Raw genomic sequence first — 21,752 nt, 5'->3', positions numbered from 1 at the left:
TGTTTTATTGAGAAAAAAAAAGACATACAGAGCACAGTGATTCATCACAAGCAGGCAGTGTAAGCACGACAGAAGAACAAACCAGTGGACAATGCATACAGTCAATATGATACACACAGCGTTATAGCACAAAGTAATGTGGGACAAGATAAAATAGAATGGAAAAATCCCATGTAGCAATCTTTCGGGGGAAGTGAGGTTGCCCCACCAGACCAAACGCAAGAATATATAGAAGCCAGGCCCAACTGAAGTGAGCTGCCGACTTTTAAAGGGGTTGTAAAGGTTTGTTTTGTATTTTCTAAATAGGTTCCTTTAAGCTAGTGCATTGTTGGTTCACTTACCTTTTCCTTCCATTTCCCTTCTAAAAAAAAATGTTCTTTGTTTGAATTTCTCACTTTCTGTCTCTCCTCAGTAAGCTGTCCTGGCTGACTAACCCCCAGCCAGAACATGGGGGGCAAGCTTACTGAGGAGAAACAGGAAGTGAGACATTCAGACAAAGAAAAAAAACATTTAAAAGGGAAATGGAAGGAAAAGGTAAGTGAACCAACAATGCGCTAGCTTAAAGGAACCTATTTAGAACATACAAAACAAACCTTTACAACCCTTTAATTTTAATGTTTTTCTGTCCTGTGCAACTCCACTTTAACAACCAGCATTTACTGCACCCAGATAGCCATGCAGGAGGCAAAGGAGCGACGTATTCCGTTGTGTGGCAGTTTTATTCCCGGAATGAAGGTACCCAGTACAGACCTGCAAAATGAAGGCAATCCATGACACGTGGTCACCCTGGGCGGCGCTGATCAAGCATCAAAAATCAAGCAGGGCGGCTGTACAGAAATTGATTAACTTCTGTACAACCACCTTGTCCATACACGGATCAAAATTATGCTGGTCCCTACTGAACCGGACAAATTTCGATCCATGTATGGCCAGCTTTAGACAATCGCCTCAGAAACAGGTGTTAGATTTCCCCCCCCTCACAACTCAGGTGAATCTGTGGAAATGTTCAGCACTGAAGCCCCCCTGGGACTGTGAGCCGTAGACTCCATACTCCAAGTGTCTGCAGGGTCATACTCTGAGACTGCAGACACTTGGAGTATGACCCATATTCACATTCACTACACTGGCATGACCAGCAGTGATAATCTCCTATCTGGTGGAGGTAGGCAGCGGCTAGCACGCTAAGCTATGTGAACAGCTGTGCGGTGCGGGTACACGCTGTACTGACAATGGAACGACGAAGAACAACAGCATTTGAAGGCTTACGGCGCCGTGACAGCACCATCTAGCGGCGAACACACAAACACTCTCCTCAAATACACAGTGATCACATGACTCTTTCCTTCCTCCCTCCCACATACGTAATCTTAGTGTGCCCTCAACAATAATGGTGACCGCACTGTCTGTGGGCGGATGTATACAATGGACACGTGCTTGTTTCATAGAGTACAGGCGGAAGTGCGTCTGCTGTAGGAGAGTGGTGTGTTACAGAGGTAGGTATTTGCTGGATATCAAGAGGCACTGATGTTGTTTTTTTCTGTTCCAAACAGAATACTTAATTTTTTTATTTTTTAAAGCACAGTGCCTGCTTCAGATCCCAATAAAGAGTACACAGTGGTCTGTTTTTTTATCATTTCCAGAATAGACCTTTGGCTGATTGATGGCAGCAGAGGTGAGAGGTCTACAGTTCTCAGAATGGGACACTGGGAAGAGGAGGCTTCGATATTTGTACTTGTGCCCTCCATGTTCCTTCACGCTTCACAAGGGACAGACACACCAGGTTTGTATAGATAATTCCACGACTTTTTTTTATCTTGCCTACCTTAATGTAACGTCACCAAGTGGCATAGAGCGGGGTTCACTGAATAAAGGCAAATAGGCTGCTCTCTTTGGCTAGGGAATTTTCGCTTTGTTTTGTAAATGTGGTAAAAACGAGTTTTGCAGAAAATGCCTAATCACATTCAAGAAAAAAAAAAAAACAGTATTTTTACTTGTATGCGATTGGATGATGGAGATCAGCAGAGCTTCACCCCATTCACTAAGCTAAGGGAAGAGTTCCTTGTAAGGTGAAGAGCGTATTTGCTCTTAGTAAATGAACCCAATGTAACAGCTGGTAGCCAGTAATTAACCACTTCATTACTGGGCACTTAAACCCCCTTCGTTCACAGACCAATTTTTAGCTTTCAGCGCTGACGCATTTTGAATGACAATTGCGCGGTCATACAACACTGTACCCAAATTTTATATTTTTATCAATTTTTTTCCCACAAATAGAGCTTTCTTTTGGTGGTATTTGATCATCTCTGCGATTTTTATTTTTTGCGCTATAAACAAAAGAAAACTGAAAATTTGGAAAAAAACACAATAATTTTTACATTTTGTTATAATAATTTTTTTTTTTTTTTAATTTTCCTCGGTTTAGGCCGATACGTATTCTTCTACATATTTTTGTTAAAAAAAAAATCGCAAAGTTATAGCACCTACAAAATAGGGGATAGATTTATGATTTATTTATTATTTTTTATTAGTAATGGCAGCGATCTGCGATTTTTTTATTTTTTTTTTGGTCAGGCCTGCGATATTGCGACGGACATATCGGACACTTTTGACACAAATTTGGGACCATTCACATTTAAACAGCAATCAGTGCTATAAAAATGCACTAATTACTGTATAAATGTGAAGGTAGGGGGTGAGGAAGGGGTTAAATGTATTCCCTGGGTGTGTTCTAACTGTGTGGGGGGAGGGGACTGACTGGGGGAGGTGACCGATGCTGTGTCCCTATGTACAAGGGACACAGATCGGTCTCCTCTCTCCCTGACAGGACGTGGAGCTCTGTGTTTACATACAGAGCTCCACGTCCCTGCTGTCACCGCCGATCGCGTGTACCCGGCGGACATCGTGGCCGCCAGGTACACGCATCGGCTTCCCAGCGATGCGCCGGCACAGTGTTTACCCACTGCGCGCCCCCCAGCGGCGCGCGCGGGTAATGCACAGAAAAAGACGTCCTCGGCACTTGAGAGCCACGCTGTGGACGTCTTTTGTCTATAGCGCGGATCTCAAGTGGTTAAAAAAGACTGTGTTGTTATGAAGAAGGCATTTATTTTTATTTTTTAGTCTTAACTGTCTGCGGCCCATTTGCTGAGACTTTGTTCTGCTGCAAAGCTCCTGGCGTCAGCTCTCTTTCAGTCCTAGAGTAGAGCAGTGGTCATGAACCCTGTCCTCAGGGCCCACTAACAGGCCAGGTTTGCAAGATAACTGAAATACATCACAGGTGAGATCATTTGTTACACAGTGGTTGCAGTATTCTGGTCTGCATCTCCCAAAGGTAATACATAAAACCTGGCCTGTTAGTGGGCCCCGAGGACAGGGTTGATGACCACTGCTGCAGAGCATTGAATAGCGAGGTCTATTGCTGGCTGATCAGTATGCAATAGCCATGAATGGAATGGAATGGGGTCATGTCCTGGGAACTCTGTCACAGCACCAAGTTTCTGCAAATGGGCCACTGGACAAGTAAGTCTAAGGGCTCGTTTTCACTAAGCGTGGTGACTGGCATTTTTTTCTGCATCATATAACTACCGGTCACCACAAGAGCACACAGAAAACAGTTGTTTATGTGCCCTGTTCACTCTGCAATTGAGCCCCTGGGTTCCATGCAGTGCAGGAAATATGCATACGCAATGGACTAACGCTCACTTGAAGGCTGTGTGTACTGTCCGTTTCTATGCATTGCAGCTGAGCTACAGTGCACAGGAATGTATGAATGGTCATTTTAAAGGATAAGGCCCCATACACACGAGAGGATTTATCCGCAGATACGGTCCAGCGGACCGTTTCCACGGATAAATCCTCTCAAAGATTTCCGCTGATTTCGATGGGATGGAGTGTACACACCATCGCATTGAAATCCGCGCGGAAATCCTCTGCCGATGACGTGTCGCGCCGTCGCCGCGATTATGACGCGGCGACGGGCGCGACCCTGTCATATAAGGAATTCCACGCATGCGTCAAATCATTACGACGCGTGCGGGGAATCCCTTTGGACGAATGGATCCGGTAAGTCTGTACAGACGAGCGGATCCATCCGTTGGAATGGATTCCAGCAGATGGATATGTTGTGCAGCACAACAAATATCCGATCTGCTGGAATCCATCCCAGAGGAGATTTCTCCGCGGAAACAGATCCGCTGGCGTGTACACACCATAGGATCTATCCGCAGAAACCCATTTGCTGGGATTTATCTGCGGATGGATTCTATCGTGTGTACGGGGCCTATGTTTTCCTTTTGGAAAAATATTATATGTTCCATCCATTTTTAGGGTGTAACATGTAACGTTTCCACTGCTGCAGCCAATCAACCTCTGAGCTCCCTGTGACAGCAAGTTCCCCGCGCCAGCTGTCACTTTTTGAAAAGAGTGTGACCGCGCCATTCATTCACAGAGTTCTGTGAATGAATCAACTACAAGTATCGACATCCTTTGCGGATGTCGGCTTGTAGTTCTCAATGAACTACTACGGCGCTGTTGAGCACTCTGATTCTTCCTGTCAGAGTGAAACTGCCAGACAGCTTACACTGACATGAGAAAAATATAAATCGCGCTACCTCTAAAGCAGAAAACACTTATTAAAAAAACACAAAATTATGAATTTACAAATAGGTGATATATATGGAGCTCACTGCTATATCAAAAACATTGGAGTTTGATGGCCACTAGGGTGCACTATACAGCAATCTCAAAACCCCTTAGTAATAATGAAAAAGTGATATAATGGTGACTAATACAAGAAGAAAAAAAACATATTACATTTCGATCAAGAAACATATATATATATATACAATAACTGAAAATAAAATATAATTATAAATAAAAAATAAAAATAATTAAAAGTTGAAAATTGTGACAATACAAGTTATTGGAGCCCAGTTGCTCGTTACTGTGTAGGTTTGGGAGAAAGGGTGGGCATTGATGCCGGTGAAATCACTTGTGAATGAGACTCATTAGGACCGTATATGTCTGAACTGCGAGACTGGGAGTGACTACCTAATACATGCTGTTTATGATCCCCTGTCATAAGGGATCGTGGAAATCTGGTAAGGAGACAATCCATAGTCTGGTGGAGGATACATCACTGTTTTCTTTTGGACACGTTTTTCAACTAATCTGAAATGTGGCACAAATACACAGGTGTTTTGACATCTCATCTGTTAAATATTTATGGACTTTTATTGTCACAATTTTCAACTTTTAATTATTTTTATTTTTTATTTATAATTATATTTTATTTTCAGTTATTGTGTATATATATGTTTCTTGATCGAAATGTAATATGTTTTTTTTCTTCTTGTATTAGTCACCATTATATCACTTTTTCATTATTACTGAGGGGTTTTGAGATTGCTGTATAGTGCACCCTAGTGGCCATCAAACTCCAATGTTTTTGATATAGCAGTGAGCTTCATATATATCACCATATATCACCTATTTGTAAATTCATAATTTTGTGTTTTCAATAAGTGTTTTCTGTTTTCACATGGTTGTTTATACACTTTTTTTCACTATCAATGATGGCACTATTTTCGGGAACTGATGGCTTTTCATAGTTCCTTACTACAAATCACAGGTGATTGCTTTGTTAGTATTTGGCCTCCCTCCTCTCCACAACTCCCGTGGGGGACCATTGGGTGATTGTGTCTGGCTGTTTTTACCCATTCATATCTGAAAGATTCACCAATCCAATTAATCTATTTTACCATTAAACATTCGTGGAGGCTCACAGCATGACTCCAATGGTCTGTAAGTCAGATTTCTTGTTTCCTTTTTCTATTTTTGTCCTCATCCCACCCCCCCCCCCTCCTTTTTTCTTTTTTTCTTCCTCTCTCTTTTTCCTAAACCATTTTGTTTCTATTTCTAGATATCCATATGTACCTCTCCCGAGGAAACAAGTTTTTATCTTGGGAAATGCTTGAGAATCAGTACATAGTATTCACCCTATGAAAGTTCAGCTTTGATGTATTCAATGATGGTGATCCATGTATATATTCTTTTGATAATTATGTACGAAGATCATTTTAAATGTGTTTTTTTTTTTTTTTGTATTACTAAAGTAATTTTTGTAAATTTTGTTTGACGGTTGTGCCTCGTTAAAGTCCTTTGGGAAATTCTTCTGTGTGTATGTACATTTTGGGACTGAGACACGCCCATGCCTCACACATGCCAGCTCATTTTGTGCGATTTGAAAAAGTGACAGCTAGTACGGGCAACTTCTCCCTGTACTGCTGTCACAGGGAGGGGGGTGCTGGGGCATTGGAAACATGTTAAATGTTCCACCCTAAAACAGGTGGAACATGTAACATTCCCCCCAAAGGTGAACTTATCCTTTTAAATTTTGACTTAAAGCCCATCTCTGGGAAAAGCAAACATTCTCATTTGCAGTGGGGCTGCCCCCCCGTGCTACAATGACTTACTGCTTTTTTGGGTGTGGGGGGACCTTATAACCCGGGTGGAGAGGAGGATTGGGTAAGTAAAACTGCTCTTTGTGGCCCTCAAGATCTAAATGGGTATTTAACCCTTGCAGACCCACTGCACGGCATCATTTTTTTCCTCTCAGAGTTAAACTGTAAGCTATTAAGTTCTATTAATAAAAGGCTTTTATCATCAAAGAAGCAAACTTAGAGTCTGGAAATGTGAAAAGGAGCCGAAAGCTCCACCTGATGGGTCAAAAAGGAAATAAAAATATTTAATATGCAAGGTTTCATAGTTATCTGCTATATATAGTAAATTAATCAAACATATATTAATCCAAAAATTGAATTTAATAAACAAACTCCAATAAGTCCTTTCAAAGAAATTCCATGCAAGTGTTTAAACCACAGTGATCTATTGAAAAGTCACCAAGAATCCCACCACCGCTGTGTGTAAACTTCGACCTACACCCATAGGGCAACAACTTATTTACATAGTAGGTGAGGTTGTCAAAAGACACAAGTCCATCAAGTCAAACCTATGTGTGTGATTATATGTCAGTATTACATTGTATATCCCTGTATGTTGTGGTCGTTCAGGTGCTTATCTAATAGTTTTTGAAACTATCGATGCTCCATGCTGAGGCCACCGCCTGTGGAAGGGAATTCCACATCCTTGCCGCTCATACAGTTAAGAACCCGTACATAGTTTAAGGTTAAAACTCTTTTCTTCTACTTATCAGATCATATTGCCCCCCATTCTCATGAGTGTGCAAATGCGCTTAATAATCAGTGTTGTTGGTCTCCTTAGTAAGCCACTCCACTTCTCCACCCCTCTTGCAGTATGATTTCCAGAGCTTTTTTTCTCAGAAAATAGATGCAGGAACTCAACCACGACCCCGTTCAAATTTCACAAACAGTAGAAGGGTCTTAAAGGGGCATTAAATACCAGGATTGCATTACATACAGAGTTCAGAGTTCCGGGGGGGTTACACACAGAGTGCAGAGCTGTCACTTGTAAACACAGAAATCAGACTTCTGTGTTTACAAGTGATTGTGGTGAGCAGGCACCAAAGGGTCTGAGCCAAAGGTGGTGGAACTGAGTTCCCCCAAGTTCCCCCTGAAAAAAAGCCCTGATGATTTCACATGGCTGGAAGTAGAAGAGACTAATCCTAATCCCACTGGAAAACACAGCACAGTTTACCCACACTGGGAACCGCACTGCATTTGCGGTTTCCGTGTGGCTTGCGTTTTCATAAAAGCTGCATGGAGCTTTTTTCCCTGCATTTTCTGGAGGCACTGCAGCCCATTCAAATGAATGAGCTGCCGTGCCTGCGCAAAACACATATCCGCACAAGTGTGAACCTAGTTCATGAGCTTGTATATTTAAGAGTTCTCCTTTTAAAAGCAAATTTTGATTTAAAAAAATGTGGTCATTTTAATATTTATAGTTCTATTTCCATTTCTAAATTCCACAATCAATCTTTGGTTGTACAATTATTGTAATTTATGTCTTAATTACAATAAAATCTTGTAATTTACAGTTTACAATTGTAACTTTATGCATTTTGAAATTACAGAATTACAGATATGTGGTTCAGCTGAAGTGGGGCTACTTATTTATGCCTGCTATTTTATTTTGTGTTGCAGAAAACCATGATTCCTGTTTTCCTAGGAGCTGATGTTGTTTCACAAACTGGAGTTAGAACAGAAAACCATCCCAAAATTCATGCTAAATTTTCAAAGAAAGGATTAGCTGCAAGGCTTACTTTTAGCCCAGGTAATACATGTTTTATCTTTTTTTATTCAGTAAAACGGTCTTAAAATTCCATGCACATTAATATAAAATATTTTATGAAGGGTACAGTTATTGTGAATACATATTTGCCAATGTAAACCTGTTTCTTGAGTGGGAAAATTCAGAGAGTAGAGTATTTAGTAAAGTAGGGGGAATTTTACACCTTCATTGCAACCTCCTATGGATTTTAGCCAAACATAGGCTGACTCAATCCTTTTAAGACAAAGTAGTACATTGATATTATTCAGAATTCACAGTATGTATTGCTATGTCTGCTGAATGATAGACTACACATATGTGTATATATATTTTGTATACTGTATGATGTAACAGTATATAGAATATGTGAACGTTATCCCAGTCTCCATGATGACATGACTGTAGCACACATTATCTATCATGGGTACTCGCATCCCACTGCTCTGTGTGCACTATTATTAAACAGTCCAAAAGTGAAGGCCAAAGACAGAAAAAAATAACTAAAATGAAAAAAGGGGCAAGTCATTTATGACCGCACTACACTGCTTTCTGTGTTCTTCTTTCTTTTCTCTTTCGTTCATTGATGGACACAGGATGGGTCGTCCACGACATGCCCGTCGCTCTACGGGTGGCCGGTGAGCTTATACGCTCCAGTGCTTGCATCGGACCGGTCTACTTGGCTGAGTCACAGTAGCCTGGCCGACAGCCACCTCCGTTGCCATGCGGTAGATGTGCTGTCCAGGATGCTTCCAGCATAAACCCACAGGAAGGGTAATTAGCTACTACCTTGCTTTAGCCAGAAGACAGAGCTGGGCACCCTTGGAGAGGTGAGTAAAGGGCCTTATCCCCCTTCTCCCCCCTCCTCCTTAGGCTCTCTGAGCTAGCTGCTGGGCAGGGGTTCCTCTGGGGAGCTTCACTTGGGGAACCATAAGTCACTAAATCAGTGTATAAAGCTGCATAAGAGATTCTGCTTACCTGTGTGTCCTGCTCCATGCTGTCGGTGGCCATGTTTGGTGTGTCCATTCTGTATTTCTTTACTTGCACAATGTATAAAGCTGCATAAGAGATTCTGCTTTCCTGTGTGAAAAGATGGACCTCGCCCCCGATAGTGGACCCTCCTGTGTCCAGATAAACAAGCTCCACCATACCAGTGGAGGGGGCTCCCGCCTTCAAAGACCCTGAGAATGAGAAGGCTGAGGCGATCACCCGCAACCTGTACACGGCAGTGTGTTTGACGGTATGCCCAACCATAGTTGGGGCCCTGGTGTCTCAGACACTCACGGAAGGGGCAAAATGCTGCTCAATGGGTTACAAGCGTCAGGCTTCCTCGAACGAGGTAGCCCTAGCTGACCTACTAGTACAAGGCCTAAAATTCATTTGTGAATCAGCCTTGGGCACTATTCCTCTGCTGGCCAGAGCTTCAGGTCAGGCGGTGCCGTTACGCCGTCTACTTTGGTTAAGATTTGGTCCGTCAACCAATCTTCCAAGAAAGCCCTGATAAACTTGCCCTTTAAGGGCGACAGACTTTTTGGAACTTCCTTGGATGACATTATTAAAGATGCTACAGGACGTAAGAGCACACCGCTCCCACAGTCCAAAAAGGGGAAGGAGCCACGCCGTAGGCAAGGGCCCTTCTTTACCACGCACAAGCTGTTTTTTCGTCCGCCCAGTACGGTGGGTAAAAGACCACAGGCCGATAAAGCGCCTGCTCAAGGACTGAGACATCCCTGGTTTCCCAAACCCAACAAACCTGCAGACAAAGCGAATTCGTGACCTGGTAGACATCTCAGGTCCCCCAACCGGTGGGTTTGCAAAGTAGTGTCTTCAGGGTACAAGATAGAACTTCTATCTTGCCCACCAAACAGATTTTTTTCCCTCCAACCGCCAGCTACAACCGACTCGTCAGGAAGCCCTATTCGGGGCAGTTCAAGACAAGTGCCAAGACAAGTGCCCATCATCCCTGGATTATCAAATCCGGGTGAGCCACCTGGTCAGCACCTCCCTAGTTTGGTGGCTGAACTCACCGGCACTTGTCGTTCTTTCCTTATCACTGGATAGTCCTCACGACGGACGCCAGCCTTACCGGTTGGGGTAGGGGGGAAGTCTGGGGGGTTCAGTCGACCCAGGGTCTCTGATCTCTGCCGATCAATGTCCTGGAACTTCGGGCGATCAGGCTGTGCCTCTCCACATAGCTACGAGGGCGTCCAGTCAGGATCCAGTCGGACAACGCCACGGCTGTGGCATATGTCAACCATCAAGGAGGAATAAGAAGCTTGGCTGCAGTGTCAGAAGCTGATCACAGCCTAAGGTCAGCAGAAAGGAGCGTACCGGCCCTGTCGGCCATATACATTCCGGGTGTGGAAAACTGGCAGGCGGACTACCTGAGTCGCCAGATGCTGGACCAAGGAGAATGGTCTCTGCCCCCGGAGGTGTTTCAGCTCCTTTGCCAAAGATGGGGCACGCCAGACGTAGATCTCCTGGCGTCTCGACTGAATCGAAAGGTATTGAGGTTTGTGGCCAGGTCAAGAGACCCATGGGCGGACGCGACAGATGCGTTAGTGGCGCTGTGGAGTCAGTACCGGCTAATCTATGCCTTCCCTCCTCTAAAGCTCCTGCCTCTTCTGCTTCGCAAAGTGGAGGCAGAGGGTATTCCTATGATCCTAATTGCTCCGGTTTGGCCTCAGCGTCCTTGGCACACCGATCTAGTGCGGCTAGTAGCAGACATCCCTTGGCATCTACCGCTGACAGAGGACCTGCTGTCACAGGTCCCATACTTCATCCTGCTTTACAGTCGCTGCAGGGGGTTCGGCATGTGGCCCCTCCGGCCCGTCCTCTACTACCTCCGTGGGGATTTGAATAGCAGACGCACCTTGGCGTCTACTGCTACGAGAGGACCTGCTGTCGCAAGGTCCCATAGGTCATCCTGCTTTCCAGTCAATGGCTTTAACGGCATGACCTCTAGGTGCCTTTATGAACCACCGTTTGAGAACATTAGGGAAGTTCCCTTGTTGACACTTTTTTAGAAAGTGGTGGTTAGGTCAGCTGGCAGCCTTGTCATGAAAGGCTCCCTATCTGATCTTCCACAAGGATAAGGTGGTGCTGCATCCGCAGCCTTTTTTCTTCCTAAAGTTCATTTCGACCTTCCATCTCAAGGAAGACATTGTACTGCCATACTTGTGTCCTCATCTGTCAAATCCTAAGGAGACGACGTGGCATCCCTTGGACGTTGTCCGAGCTCTGAGAATATACTTGTCTGTTACTGCTCCGTTCCGGAGTTCAGACTCACTGTTTATTTCGGTGGCTGGTCCCAAGATGGGTCCAGCGGTCTCTTCGGCCACCATTTCGAGGTGGACCCGACAGATCCTGATCAGGCTTATGCCCTAAAGGGTCGGGCGCCTCCCTATCACGATGCATTCGACTAGGGCAATGGTGCCTCTTGGGTTTCTGACATCTAGTGTCTGTTTCCCAGGTGTGTAAGGCAGCTACCTGGTCGCCGGCCACACTTTCACTAAACTTTACAAGTTGATGTGAGTGCATCTTCGGATGCTTCTTCGGCCGCAAAGTTTTGCAGGCGGCTGTTTAGAGTTACAACTCCTCAGTTGAGGAGCTCTGTTTTTTTTTTGGGGTGAAGTTTAATTTTATGCTTCCCACCCCTCATTTTGACACTGCTTTGGGACGTCCCACTATGTCAAGATTAAGGCTGTGTCCATCCATGAACGAAAGAGAAAATAGGATTTTATGCTCACCGTAAAATCTCTTTCTCTGAGTTCATAGATGGATACAGCACCCACCCCGCTCTTTTTTTTTAAGTTTATACCGCTTGCTACGAACTGAACTGGTTGGTGCAGGCTGAGTGGATATAGTCAGTGGGACCGTACCCTGGGCACCCCTGGTTCAGCTTTGAAGTTAACACTTTCCTAGTCACTCCTAAAGATAGGCCATTTCCCAATATGTCAAGATTACGGCTGTGTCCATCCATGAACTCCGAGAAAGAGATTTTACGGTGAGCATAAAATCCTTTTTTTTTTTTTTTTTACAAATTACTTTCTTTCGAATATTTTTTTTTTTTTTTTTTTTATATCAAGGGAACTGGTCCAGAAGGATTACAAACAAAGAAGAAATAACAAAAACAAATAATCAGCAATATTGCTTGTGCACCTACATGGATATCATAAACTTAATAATTATACTTATTTTCCATTTTCTTACGGAAGTGAAAGTCAGATAAGAAATAGAGGGGCGGTCAAGGCCCCGAAAAGAAACTCAGAAAAAAAAAAAAAAAAAGGAGAGATAAGAAAACAAAAAAGGAAAGAGGTGAAGAGTCGAAGTTGAAGGGAGGGGGGAAGGGGGTTTGCAGACATGAAGACTTAGGTGTTAATTCCTTAAATGCGGTATTATCCTAGTTCACTTCCCAGATGTTCTAATGAAATATAATTCATATGAACCTAATAATGATATATATGAAATTATCAGTTTAACATATCGGTCTCTCTGAGGCGTTGGCCCTCGGTTGAGTACCTGAATATATTCCAGGGTTGCCAAATATCTTTATAGGTCTCATGTCACTTTTGACCAGTGAGGACCAAATCCTCTAAGCGACCGATTTCGTCAACCTTCCGGAGCCAGGACGCTATAGACGGGGGATGAGGTGACTTCCAGTTAAGTGGTATACAATGTTTAGCTGCATCAAGAAGGTGACGAATAATTGACTTTTCATAAACTCGCGTCGGGATATCAGTTGCATGCAGAAGGAAAAAAGCCGAGTCTTCCGGGATCCTACAGTCCGTGAATTGTTGTACAATTTCACGAACCCCCTTCCAGAACCCCCTAATACAAGGGCACGACCAGAATATGTGTAAGAGGGCACCCCTACTATTCTGACACCTCCAACAGAGGTCTGAAGACGTCGGAAACAATTTGTGCAGAAGGGCGGGGGTCCTATACCAGCGTGTAAGAAGTTTATAATTTGTTTCCTGGTATTTAGAGCACCTGGAAGACTTATGGGTAAGCTGAATTATCCGTTTTTTCTCATTTGAAGTAAAGTGGCGGTCTAGGTCTCTCTCCCATTTCAGTAGAGTCGGAAGTTGGTGGTCTCCCTGAGGTGTTATCAATATAGCATACATCAAAGATAATGTATGGGTAATCGCCCCAGTCTCTGAGCATAGCTCTTCTATAGTCGTGAGTGGGTGTTGCAGAGCATCGGGGGGGGTGAAATGGTCTTAAGAAAGTGACTTAATTGAAAAGCTCTCATAAAGTCTAGTCTAAACTGGCCGTTAAGGTCCATCAGCTCAGAACACGTCCTCCATCTACCCAGAGTGCTAAAATGTGACGCCTGATGAACTCCCGCTTCCCGCAACTTGCGAAAGATCTTATCATGTAAACCCAGTCCAAATTGGGGGTGGCCTATTACGGGTCTCAAAGGGGATTCGCCCGTCGAGAGAGGGGGTCCCGATAGCAGGCGTGCACACTCTCTGGCCGTGTTACCTATTAGTGGGTGTTGCTTAACTTTGGGTGTCAAAGCTGTGTAACACCATGGGACCCTAATAAGGGGGATTTCACTCTGATCTTGCTCCAGCTGCGTCCACAATTTAATGTCCTTATGCCTATTCCAATCAAGAAGCCTACTAAGGTGGCTCGCTTGATAATAAAGACGGATGTCTGGTAATGCCAGCCCCCTGTGTGATTTAGGTAGTGAAAGTGTCGCCCTACTCAGTCGTGGGTGTTTCCCTGACCATAGGAAAAGAGTAAACATAGAATGGGTTTGTTTAAAAAAAATCCTGGGAATATGAATTGGGAGGGCCTGCATAGGATATAAAAGTTTAGGCAGCACCGCCATTTTGAGAATATTACAGCGGCCCAACCAGGAGTGCAAACCACTGCTCCATTGGTCCAGCGACTGTTGGATTGTCTTCAAAAGGGGTGGGAAATTTAACTTAAAAACCCGGGAGAAAGACGTAGGTATATGAATACCAAGGTACATCAAAGCCGTATCCGTCCATTTCAGATGGAAGTCATCTCTAAGTCTAGTAAGTTGGATAGGTGGGATCCCTATGCCCATCGCCTCAGATTTGGTAAAATTGATCTTGAAATTGGAAAGCTGGCCATATAATTGGAATTCGAGTAGCAGATTTGGCAGGGAGACCTTGGGATTTGTAAGGGTGAACATCAGGTCGTCAGCGTAGGCAGAGATTTTATATTGTCTTCCGTTCACTCCTATACCTGTGATATTTGAATTTAATCGAATGTGGCACATAAAGGGTTCCAGGGAGAGTGCAAATAGGAGGGGTGATAGGGGACAGCCCTGTCTAGTGCCGTTGGTAATTGTGAAGGTCTCTGAAAGCACCCCATTAGCTCTAACACTAGCCGTAGGTTCAGTGTAAGCTGCTGTTATCCAACAAAGCATCTTACTCCCCAGACCTATATATCCCAACGTCTTAAACATGAACGCCCAGTTGACCCGGTCGAACGCCTTTTCGGGCGTCCGTCCCAAAAAAAAGACATGGTGTTTTACTATCTACCGCAACGTGTAACAGATTTAATACTTTAATAGTATTGTCCCTGGCTTCTTTCGAATTTTAACAGTATTGTTATACACAACAGTGTTGAAACCGCAGTGACAGAACAAAAAAAACTAACAAAATAAAATAAACATTTGCCCCATCAAACATACACCTTTTAAGAACCTCCACCAGAAAGAGAGCAGATGTCCAGTCCAGCGAGGTGATACCACCCTCATACCATATTTATAAGGACTCAGAGAAATTCCCAAGTTCCCCCATTCTCTGCCACCAGGAAACTACATCCTAGAGAAACATTTATTTGAAAACATCATTAGGAATTAAATAAGTTAGCAATACACTCTAACCATGAAATGCATTACACACAGTCATTGGACAGCAACAAGGAGTGAACAATAAGAGCGCAAAAACTCAATCGGAGGCTGTATTTGCGGATGAGAACCAGCCACCCCCATACCTTTTCAAACTTGGCAAAGGCCCCCCCTACTCAAATAGGTGGCTTTGTAAAAATATTTTTTCCAGAACAAGATAATCAACTTACTAGCATAAAATAATAAGAGTAAGAAGTGTGCGTATAGCTTTTGTGGTAGCCAGGGGTTCAACCAAGCTTAATAAACAAACCTTGACCAAGAGGGGGATAGAGATGGAAGTGACAGATTTAATACATGTTGTCATTTCCTGCCAAAAGGGTGTAATGGTAGAGTACTCCCAAAAAATATGAAAAAAGTTTGCGACTGGCGTGAAGCATCTCCAGCATAGAGAGGAAAGGCCCCTATATATCTTAGCCAGCCTAGCTGGGGTAAAGTAGACTATGTAAAAATGTATAATGTATCAAACAGTCCCTAATGTAAAAGGGCCTTCCAAACATTATCCCAATCGTCACGGTCCAAGCCGGTATACATGGCTGCATTAGTTGAACCGTTTCTGGAAAGAAGTGTATATATATTTATAAATTAGTGGATGACCGTTTGGTTAGCGAGTTGCTTCGGGTTAGTAATTCTTGGGTCACTGGGTTCAGGGTTGAGAGGGCCCGATCCAAATTGGGACAAAAAGGCATGTCTCAGTTGAATATATCTGAAAAAATGTGTGATAGGTAAGTTGTAGTGCTCTCTAAGATCATCAAACGTCATTACAGGAACCGTGGGATACTATATGTTGTAACATCTTAATGCCACATTTAGTCCATACCACTGGGTCAGGATAGTCCTAGAAGTGTGATAAATTTGGGTTTTTCCACAACATGGGGAGAGAAATGACCAGGCATAGTCATTGCTGGCTCATGCACCACATGCCATGCTTTAATAACTGTGCGACAAGAGGAGGTAAGATAGTAGGGGGATTTCAAACCTCTATAGACTAAATGGGAAAGGGCCTCATATGATCCCACACAGGCCGCCTCTATAGACACTGAGGCGTTATCATAGGGACTGGTCAGCCAGCCGTGGGAGAAAGTGACAGGAACATTTTTATTTATTTTTTACTGTGCACTCCCATGTGTGTCTATTTCTCACAGCGCAGTCTGGGTCCTTTGCTCTCTCCATAACGGTGGCTGCCAGACAGAATCTCTGTACAGGATTGTATTGCTTACAGTATCTCTGAGCTGCCCTTATTTGCCCTCCTGCTCCTTTCCTGAGCATGCTATGTTAATGTATTGGTTGCATCACTCCCACCTTTTTTCTTGCAGAAATTCATCTGAGAGGCAGAAGGTTAGTGGCTTTCAGAAATGTAAACAATAGTGACAGGAGAGCCAGCCACTTAACACATTTTCTATATGTTTGTTACAGCAACAGAGTTATTAATCTTGTAAACTACTGAATACAATAATGCTTGTTCTATGTCTTCTCCAGATTTCAGGTTTGAGAGGTTGAGACTTCCTAGTGGACTGAACACGTTGTGGTTTTATAGCATTCAGGGACTATTTAAAGTTGCATTTGATTTGTACAACAGAGAAGAGCAGCTGGCTGTCATTGAAAGCCTTCAGGTATCTCCGGCTTTTATATCTATTCATTTATTGGCTCAGTCCTCTATGATCCTTTTTATTATAACTCCACTCATTATTTTACATCAGTTGTTCTCAAACTCATTCCTCAAGTACCCCCAACAGGCCATGTTTTGGGTAATTTCTCTTAGGCCCCATACACACGATAGAATCCATCCGCAGATAAATCCCAGCAAATGGGTTTCTGCGGATAGATTCTATGGTGTGTACACGCCAGCGGATCTGTTTCCGCTGAGAAATCTCCTCTGGGATGGATTCCAGCAGATCGGATATTTGCTGACATGCACAACAAATCCATCTGCTGGAATCCATTCCAACGGATGGATCCGCTCGTCTGTACAGACTTACCGGATCCATCCGTCCAAAGGGATTCCCCGCACGCGTCGTAATGATTTGACGCATGCGTGGAATTCCTTATATGACAGCGTCGCGCCGTCGCCACGTCATAATCGCGGCGACGGCGCGACACGTCATCGCCAGAGGATTTCCGCGCGGATTTCAATGCGATGGTGTGTACACTCCATCGCATCGAAATCTGCGGAAATCTTTGAGAGGATTTATCCCTGGAAACGGTCCGCTGGACCGTATCCGCGGATAAATTCTCTCGTGTGTATGGGGCCTTAGATAAAATAGCTATCCAAAATACCAAGCCATTGACTCTGATTTAAAACACCTGTGCAAGATAAAGGAAAACCTGCAAACATGGCCTGTTGGGGGTACTTGAGGACTGAGGTTGAGGACCACTGTATTACATCATAATAATATTCTCCTTATACTGTACAATTCACAAACCTAAATAGCAGTAGAATTGTTATTTGTTTCACATTAAGTGAGCTTTTAATTGGTAATTCTGTCTTATGTGATATTATTTTATCACAACCCCTTTTCCTGCCCTCCCCAAAACAGAATAAAAAAAAAGACCCTGACAGGTAGGGTTTTTGTATGACAGAAGAGGCACCCGTGGTCTGGTTCTGTTTCTGCTTCTCCCTGCCTGGCATCTGTAATGTACATTGAGACACATATGCACGGTTCAGAGTACATTTACAGCATGCTCTATGCCGTGAGAAAGTGGCTCCCGTGTGCAGGAGTGACATCATTGTGACCTCACCATTGTGTGTGTGTGTGTGTGTGTGTGTGATATATATATATATATATATATATATATATATGAGTCTAATTCTGCTTTAACAGGCATCTCATTGAAACTCAGTTATCACCAATCTGAAGCTTATAAATTTGTTTTCGTATACCTTTAGAAATGGATAAAATAAGGCGTATTTGACAAAATCAGTCAATCCATGTGATAATACCTTTTTTATTACACTAAAAACTCTATTTTCAGTTCTAAAAATGGTAATAAAAAATACCATGTGTTATGCTTTTGTGTGCTGAGTCTTATGTCTTTTGAATACCGTTAGTTTGCTTATGCAAATCAGTGGTGATGCAGTAACCTGTAACAGGCAATCGGATTACACCTTTCCTTGGTTTTAGGAAACAAGGAAGAACAATAAAATATAATTGTTGATGGTTTCTGTATGTCACTGCACATTATTCTTTGTGTAAAAGCTTGTGCTTATGTTTGTTAAATATTTCTACTCGATAGAATTGTGTAGACTATATACAGTGTCATTTACCTCCATCCCATTTTGTTTTAATCCAGTTTACTTAAAAATTCACCATGACAAATACATGGAATTTTCCATACATTGTGACATACCTGCCATTGACTTCACTAATCATAGTGCCATGGTTTACTGCTTAGATTTTCGTTTATTCTGGAGTGTGATTCTGGATGCTGTGTGTGTCTGTAGATGCACACAGCCCGACTCGAAAGAGCACCTAGACGAGTGCCCCCTCAGCTGCCAGTGTGGTGTGTGTTTTTTTTTTTTTTTTTAATTCGTACATAAAAAAACTACATTTTTTTGAACAATTGGTTATGCTTACAATGTTTACTCGATTTTTCTTACCTAATAACCTCCACTCAGTCATGGTTTTTATTATGTTTCTAACCAAAATGCCTCTATCCAGTCAAGAGTCACTTCTACCTTATATCTGTTTTTATTTATCAGCTTATGCAGTTTATTTGATTGTTCTAGGAGCTATGGAAGTCCCATCTCAAAGATGACCCTCTGAGTGAATGTTATGACCTCAAGAACTATCTTGGAGACCCAAAAATTGCCATACAATCTTATACCCAGACAGAGAAGGCTGATTACCATGAAATGTTATCAAGCTGTTCTTCTAGAGAATTATTTGACATACATAGGTTTCCTCGGCATCTTCCAGCAGAACACAACTACTGCATGACTAAAGAAGAAGGATCTGGCATATGTCATTCACGGGAAACACTGAGTAATGACTTCTTCATGCAGAGAATTCAGTCTATATTGGTCACCTGTGCCAAAATGGCAGTTGATATAAGTGAACAATTAAAGAAGACAGCTGCCGCATTGATAGATGTTGTTGAACAAATACTAAGCGGACATAGGTACTTGGATAAGATGACTGTAAGCATTGTCCAACTTTTAGAAACTGCCAGCCACTTGCAGAACAAGGAAGGCTCACATTGTGAGGGCTCCACCGTGTATGATAACCTTCTGCTGTTTGAGGTCAGCAGTTGGCTGGGAGACCGCTTCCACAGTGAGAATATTCACATCAGTGAACAGGTGGAAGAGTTTAAAAGGAAACACATTGATCGCATCTCAGACTTGCCTCCTGCCCAAGAACTGGTTTCTGCCCTATTTCCTAATTCCATGAAGGTTTTATTACTCAAATGGATGGGATTTTTTGATGATACTTCAGTATCCAAACTGCAGAGTGAATACCCAATTCTACTCCTTATTTTAGAATTTGCAAACCGCAATCTTATTACAGGAGTCGCTCATGTTCTTTATTCCACTTTGATATGTAAATAATACTTGCGTTTCTTATTTATATTTATTTTTTTGTGTAACTTTCTTCTGAATATTTTTTATTTATTTTTTTTGCTTATTCATTCCAAAAAATGTCAGGATCCAGCACTGCTGCCATATAATATAAATTTTTTTTTTGGTAGATGTTAAAAGTTATAAATCTATAATACAGTACCTGAATTCACAAGTCTACACGCCTACCTTATGAGGAAGCTTTGCTTTCCATTAATTTTAGGCATTTAGCAGCTGCAGCATGGGTAGAGAGGCTCCATGCTGGGCAGAATGAGAGAAAGAGAGGTATAACAATTGGCTAATTCAGCGAACCGGTATTTACCAAACATAGAAAAATCTGTTTTGTATTGATTGAGCTGTTAATCACAGCCATCTGCTAAGCATTTATTACTATGCAAAAAAATTGTAACAACCTTTTTGAAGCTCTATCAGACTTCATGAAAGAGAGAGCTGGAACCACACCACTCAAAGCCACCTGTGAGGATCTGATGAGCTGCTGAAGAGATCCGGATGCCTGCCTGGTCCGCAGCCAGGGAAATCTGAGGGAAACAAAGAATGGTGGCACATCCATAAATAAAATCAAAAGAATTTATGGAAAAACATCAATCCAAAAAAAGGTGCTTGGGGGATGCGTTTCACACAGACGTGCTTACTCTACACTAGTAAGCATGTCTGTGTGAAACGCGTCCACTAAGCACCTTTTTTTGGATTGAAGTTTGTCATGTTCGCTTGATTTTATGGACTTTCAATAAATTCTTTTGATTTTACTTCTGGGTGTGCCGCCATTCTTCTTTGTTTCCATCAGACTTCATGCTTTGAATTTAGTTAATTATCTGTGACCATGCCCAGTTTACGGGAATTTTATCTTATTTTATTTCCTGCTTAAGATGCTGCTTGCATGGACTTCTTCTGAACGTCCTTGTTTCTTCCCAAAAAGCATACGTTTAGGAAAATCCATAGTGAGGAAACATGTAGGCTACCATCGCTGTCCTCTACATCTTCTTTGTACACACTGTCATATTATTGGATGTATTTTTGTCAGTTTTTTGTTGGATGCTAGTCTAATATCGAAAGTGAAGAGGGTACTTACCATCAGAAATTTTTCGGATGACAGAATTCAACATCAGAAGTGACGTAATGTGTTGAATTGTTTTGTATGTGTCTTTCATTTCTGAGCATGCCTAGTCTTGCTCTTCAGATTTATTTATTTTTAGGAAGAAAACCATACTCATGAAAAGTAAATCAGACTTCACTCTGAGGCTATGTACACACGGCCGGGAATCCCGCCAGGAAAAAAACATTGGTTTTCCCGACAAGCTTTGCTTGCTTGCCGAGTGTACATACGGCCATTCTAAAGAACCGCCGTTCTTTTAAATGGCAAGAACGCGGTGACTTCATCGACTACGACGAGCATGCGCTCGTCTCATTCGATGCCATCGCCGCCATCTTGTTACACCCTACACTGCCCTTGTATGCGTCAAAGTCTTTTCGAGCATGCGCGGGCTTACGTGGGACAGGTAAGTATACACACGCTCGGTTTTCTTGGCAGGAAAACACTGCCGAGAATCCCGACGAGGAAAATAGAGAGCAGGTTCTCTATTTTTCTCGTCGAGATTCCCGGCAGTTTTCCCGACGAGAAACCATACACACGCACGGTTTTCTCTGCAAAAAGCTCTCCCAGCAGCTTTCTTGCCGAGAAAACCGTGCGTGTGTACGAAGCTTTACTCTGTGATCTGCATGTTGGTTCAGGTCAGCCAAGCTACTCTAATTTTCAGACATAGTTCAACATTGGTAGCCTTCATATTCCTAAGGCCCCTTTCACATTGAGGAGTTTTTCAGGCGGTACAGCGCTAAAAATAGCGCTGCTATACCGCCTGAAAAACTCCTGCCCAGCTACCTCAATGTGAAAGCCGGAGGGCTTTCACACTGAGGCGATGCGCTGGCGGGAGACAAAAAAATCTCCTGTCAGCAGCATCTTTGGAGCGGTGTGTATACCGCTCCTTCCCATTGAAAACAATGGGAAACCGCGGCAATACCGCCTGCAATGCGCTTCTATAGAGGCGCACT

The 21,752-nt window shown here is 43.0% G+C and overlaps 1 protein-coding gene across 1 annotated transcript; it reads left to right on the top strand.

The window, feature by feature from the left end:
• Positions 1-1,375: 1,375 nt before the first annotated feature.
• LOC120933796 lies at positions 1,376-19,815 on the top strand. Its single transcript, XM_040347195.1, has 5 exons — positions 1,376-1,493; positions 1,641-1,780; positions 8,118-8,247; positions 16,610-16,743; positions 18,858-19,815. Exons 2-5 carry the CDS (start codon positions 1,661-1,663, stop codon positions 19,674-19,676), a joined length of 1,203 nt encoding a protein of 400 aa, XP_040203129.1. The 5' UTR covers positions 1,376-1,493; positions 1,641-1,660; the 3' UTR covers positions 19,677-19,815.
• Positions 19,816-21,752: the final 1,937 nt, after the last annotated feature.

Source organism: Rana temporaria, chromosome 1, assembly GCF_905171775.1.
Source record: "Rana temporaria chromosome 1, aRanTem1.1, whole genome shotgun sequence".
Classification (NCBI taxonomy): Eukaryota; Metazoa; Chordata; class Amphibia; order Anura; family Ranidae; genus Rana; species Rana temporaria.
This window is presented reverse-complemented; position numbering and strand designations above follow the sequence as displayed.

Coding starts and splice junctions, on each gene's coding strand:
- LOC120933796 (XM_040347195.1), top strand. CDS start 1,661: ATGGCAGCAGAGGTGAGAGGTCTACAGTTCTCAGAATGGGACACTGGG. Junction 1,781..8,117: donor ACAAGGGACAGACACACCAG/GTTTGTATAGAT, acceptor TTTGTGTTGCAG/AAAACCATGATTCCTGTTTT. Junction 16,744..18,857: donor CTGTCATTGAAAGCCTTCAG/GTATCTCCGGCT, acceptor TGATTGTTCTAG/GAGCTATGGAAGTCCCATCT.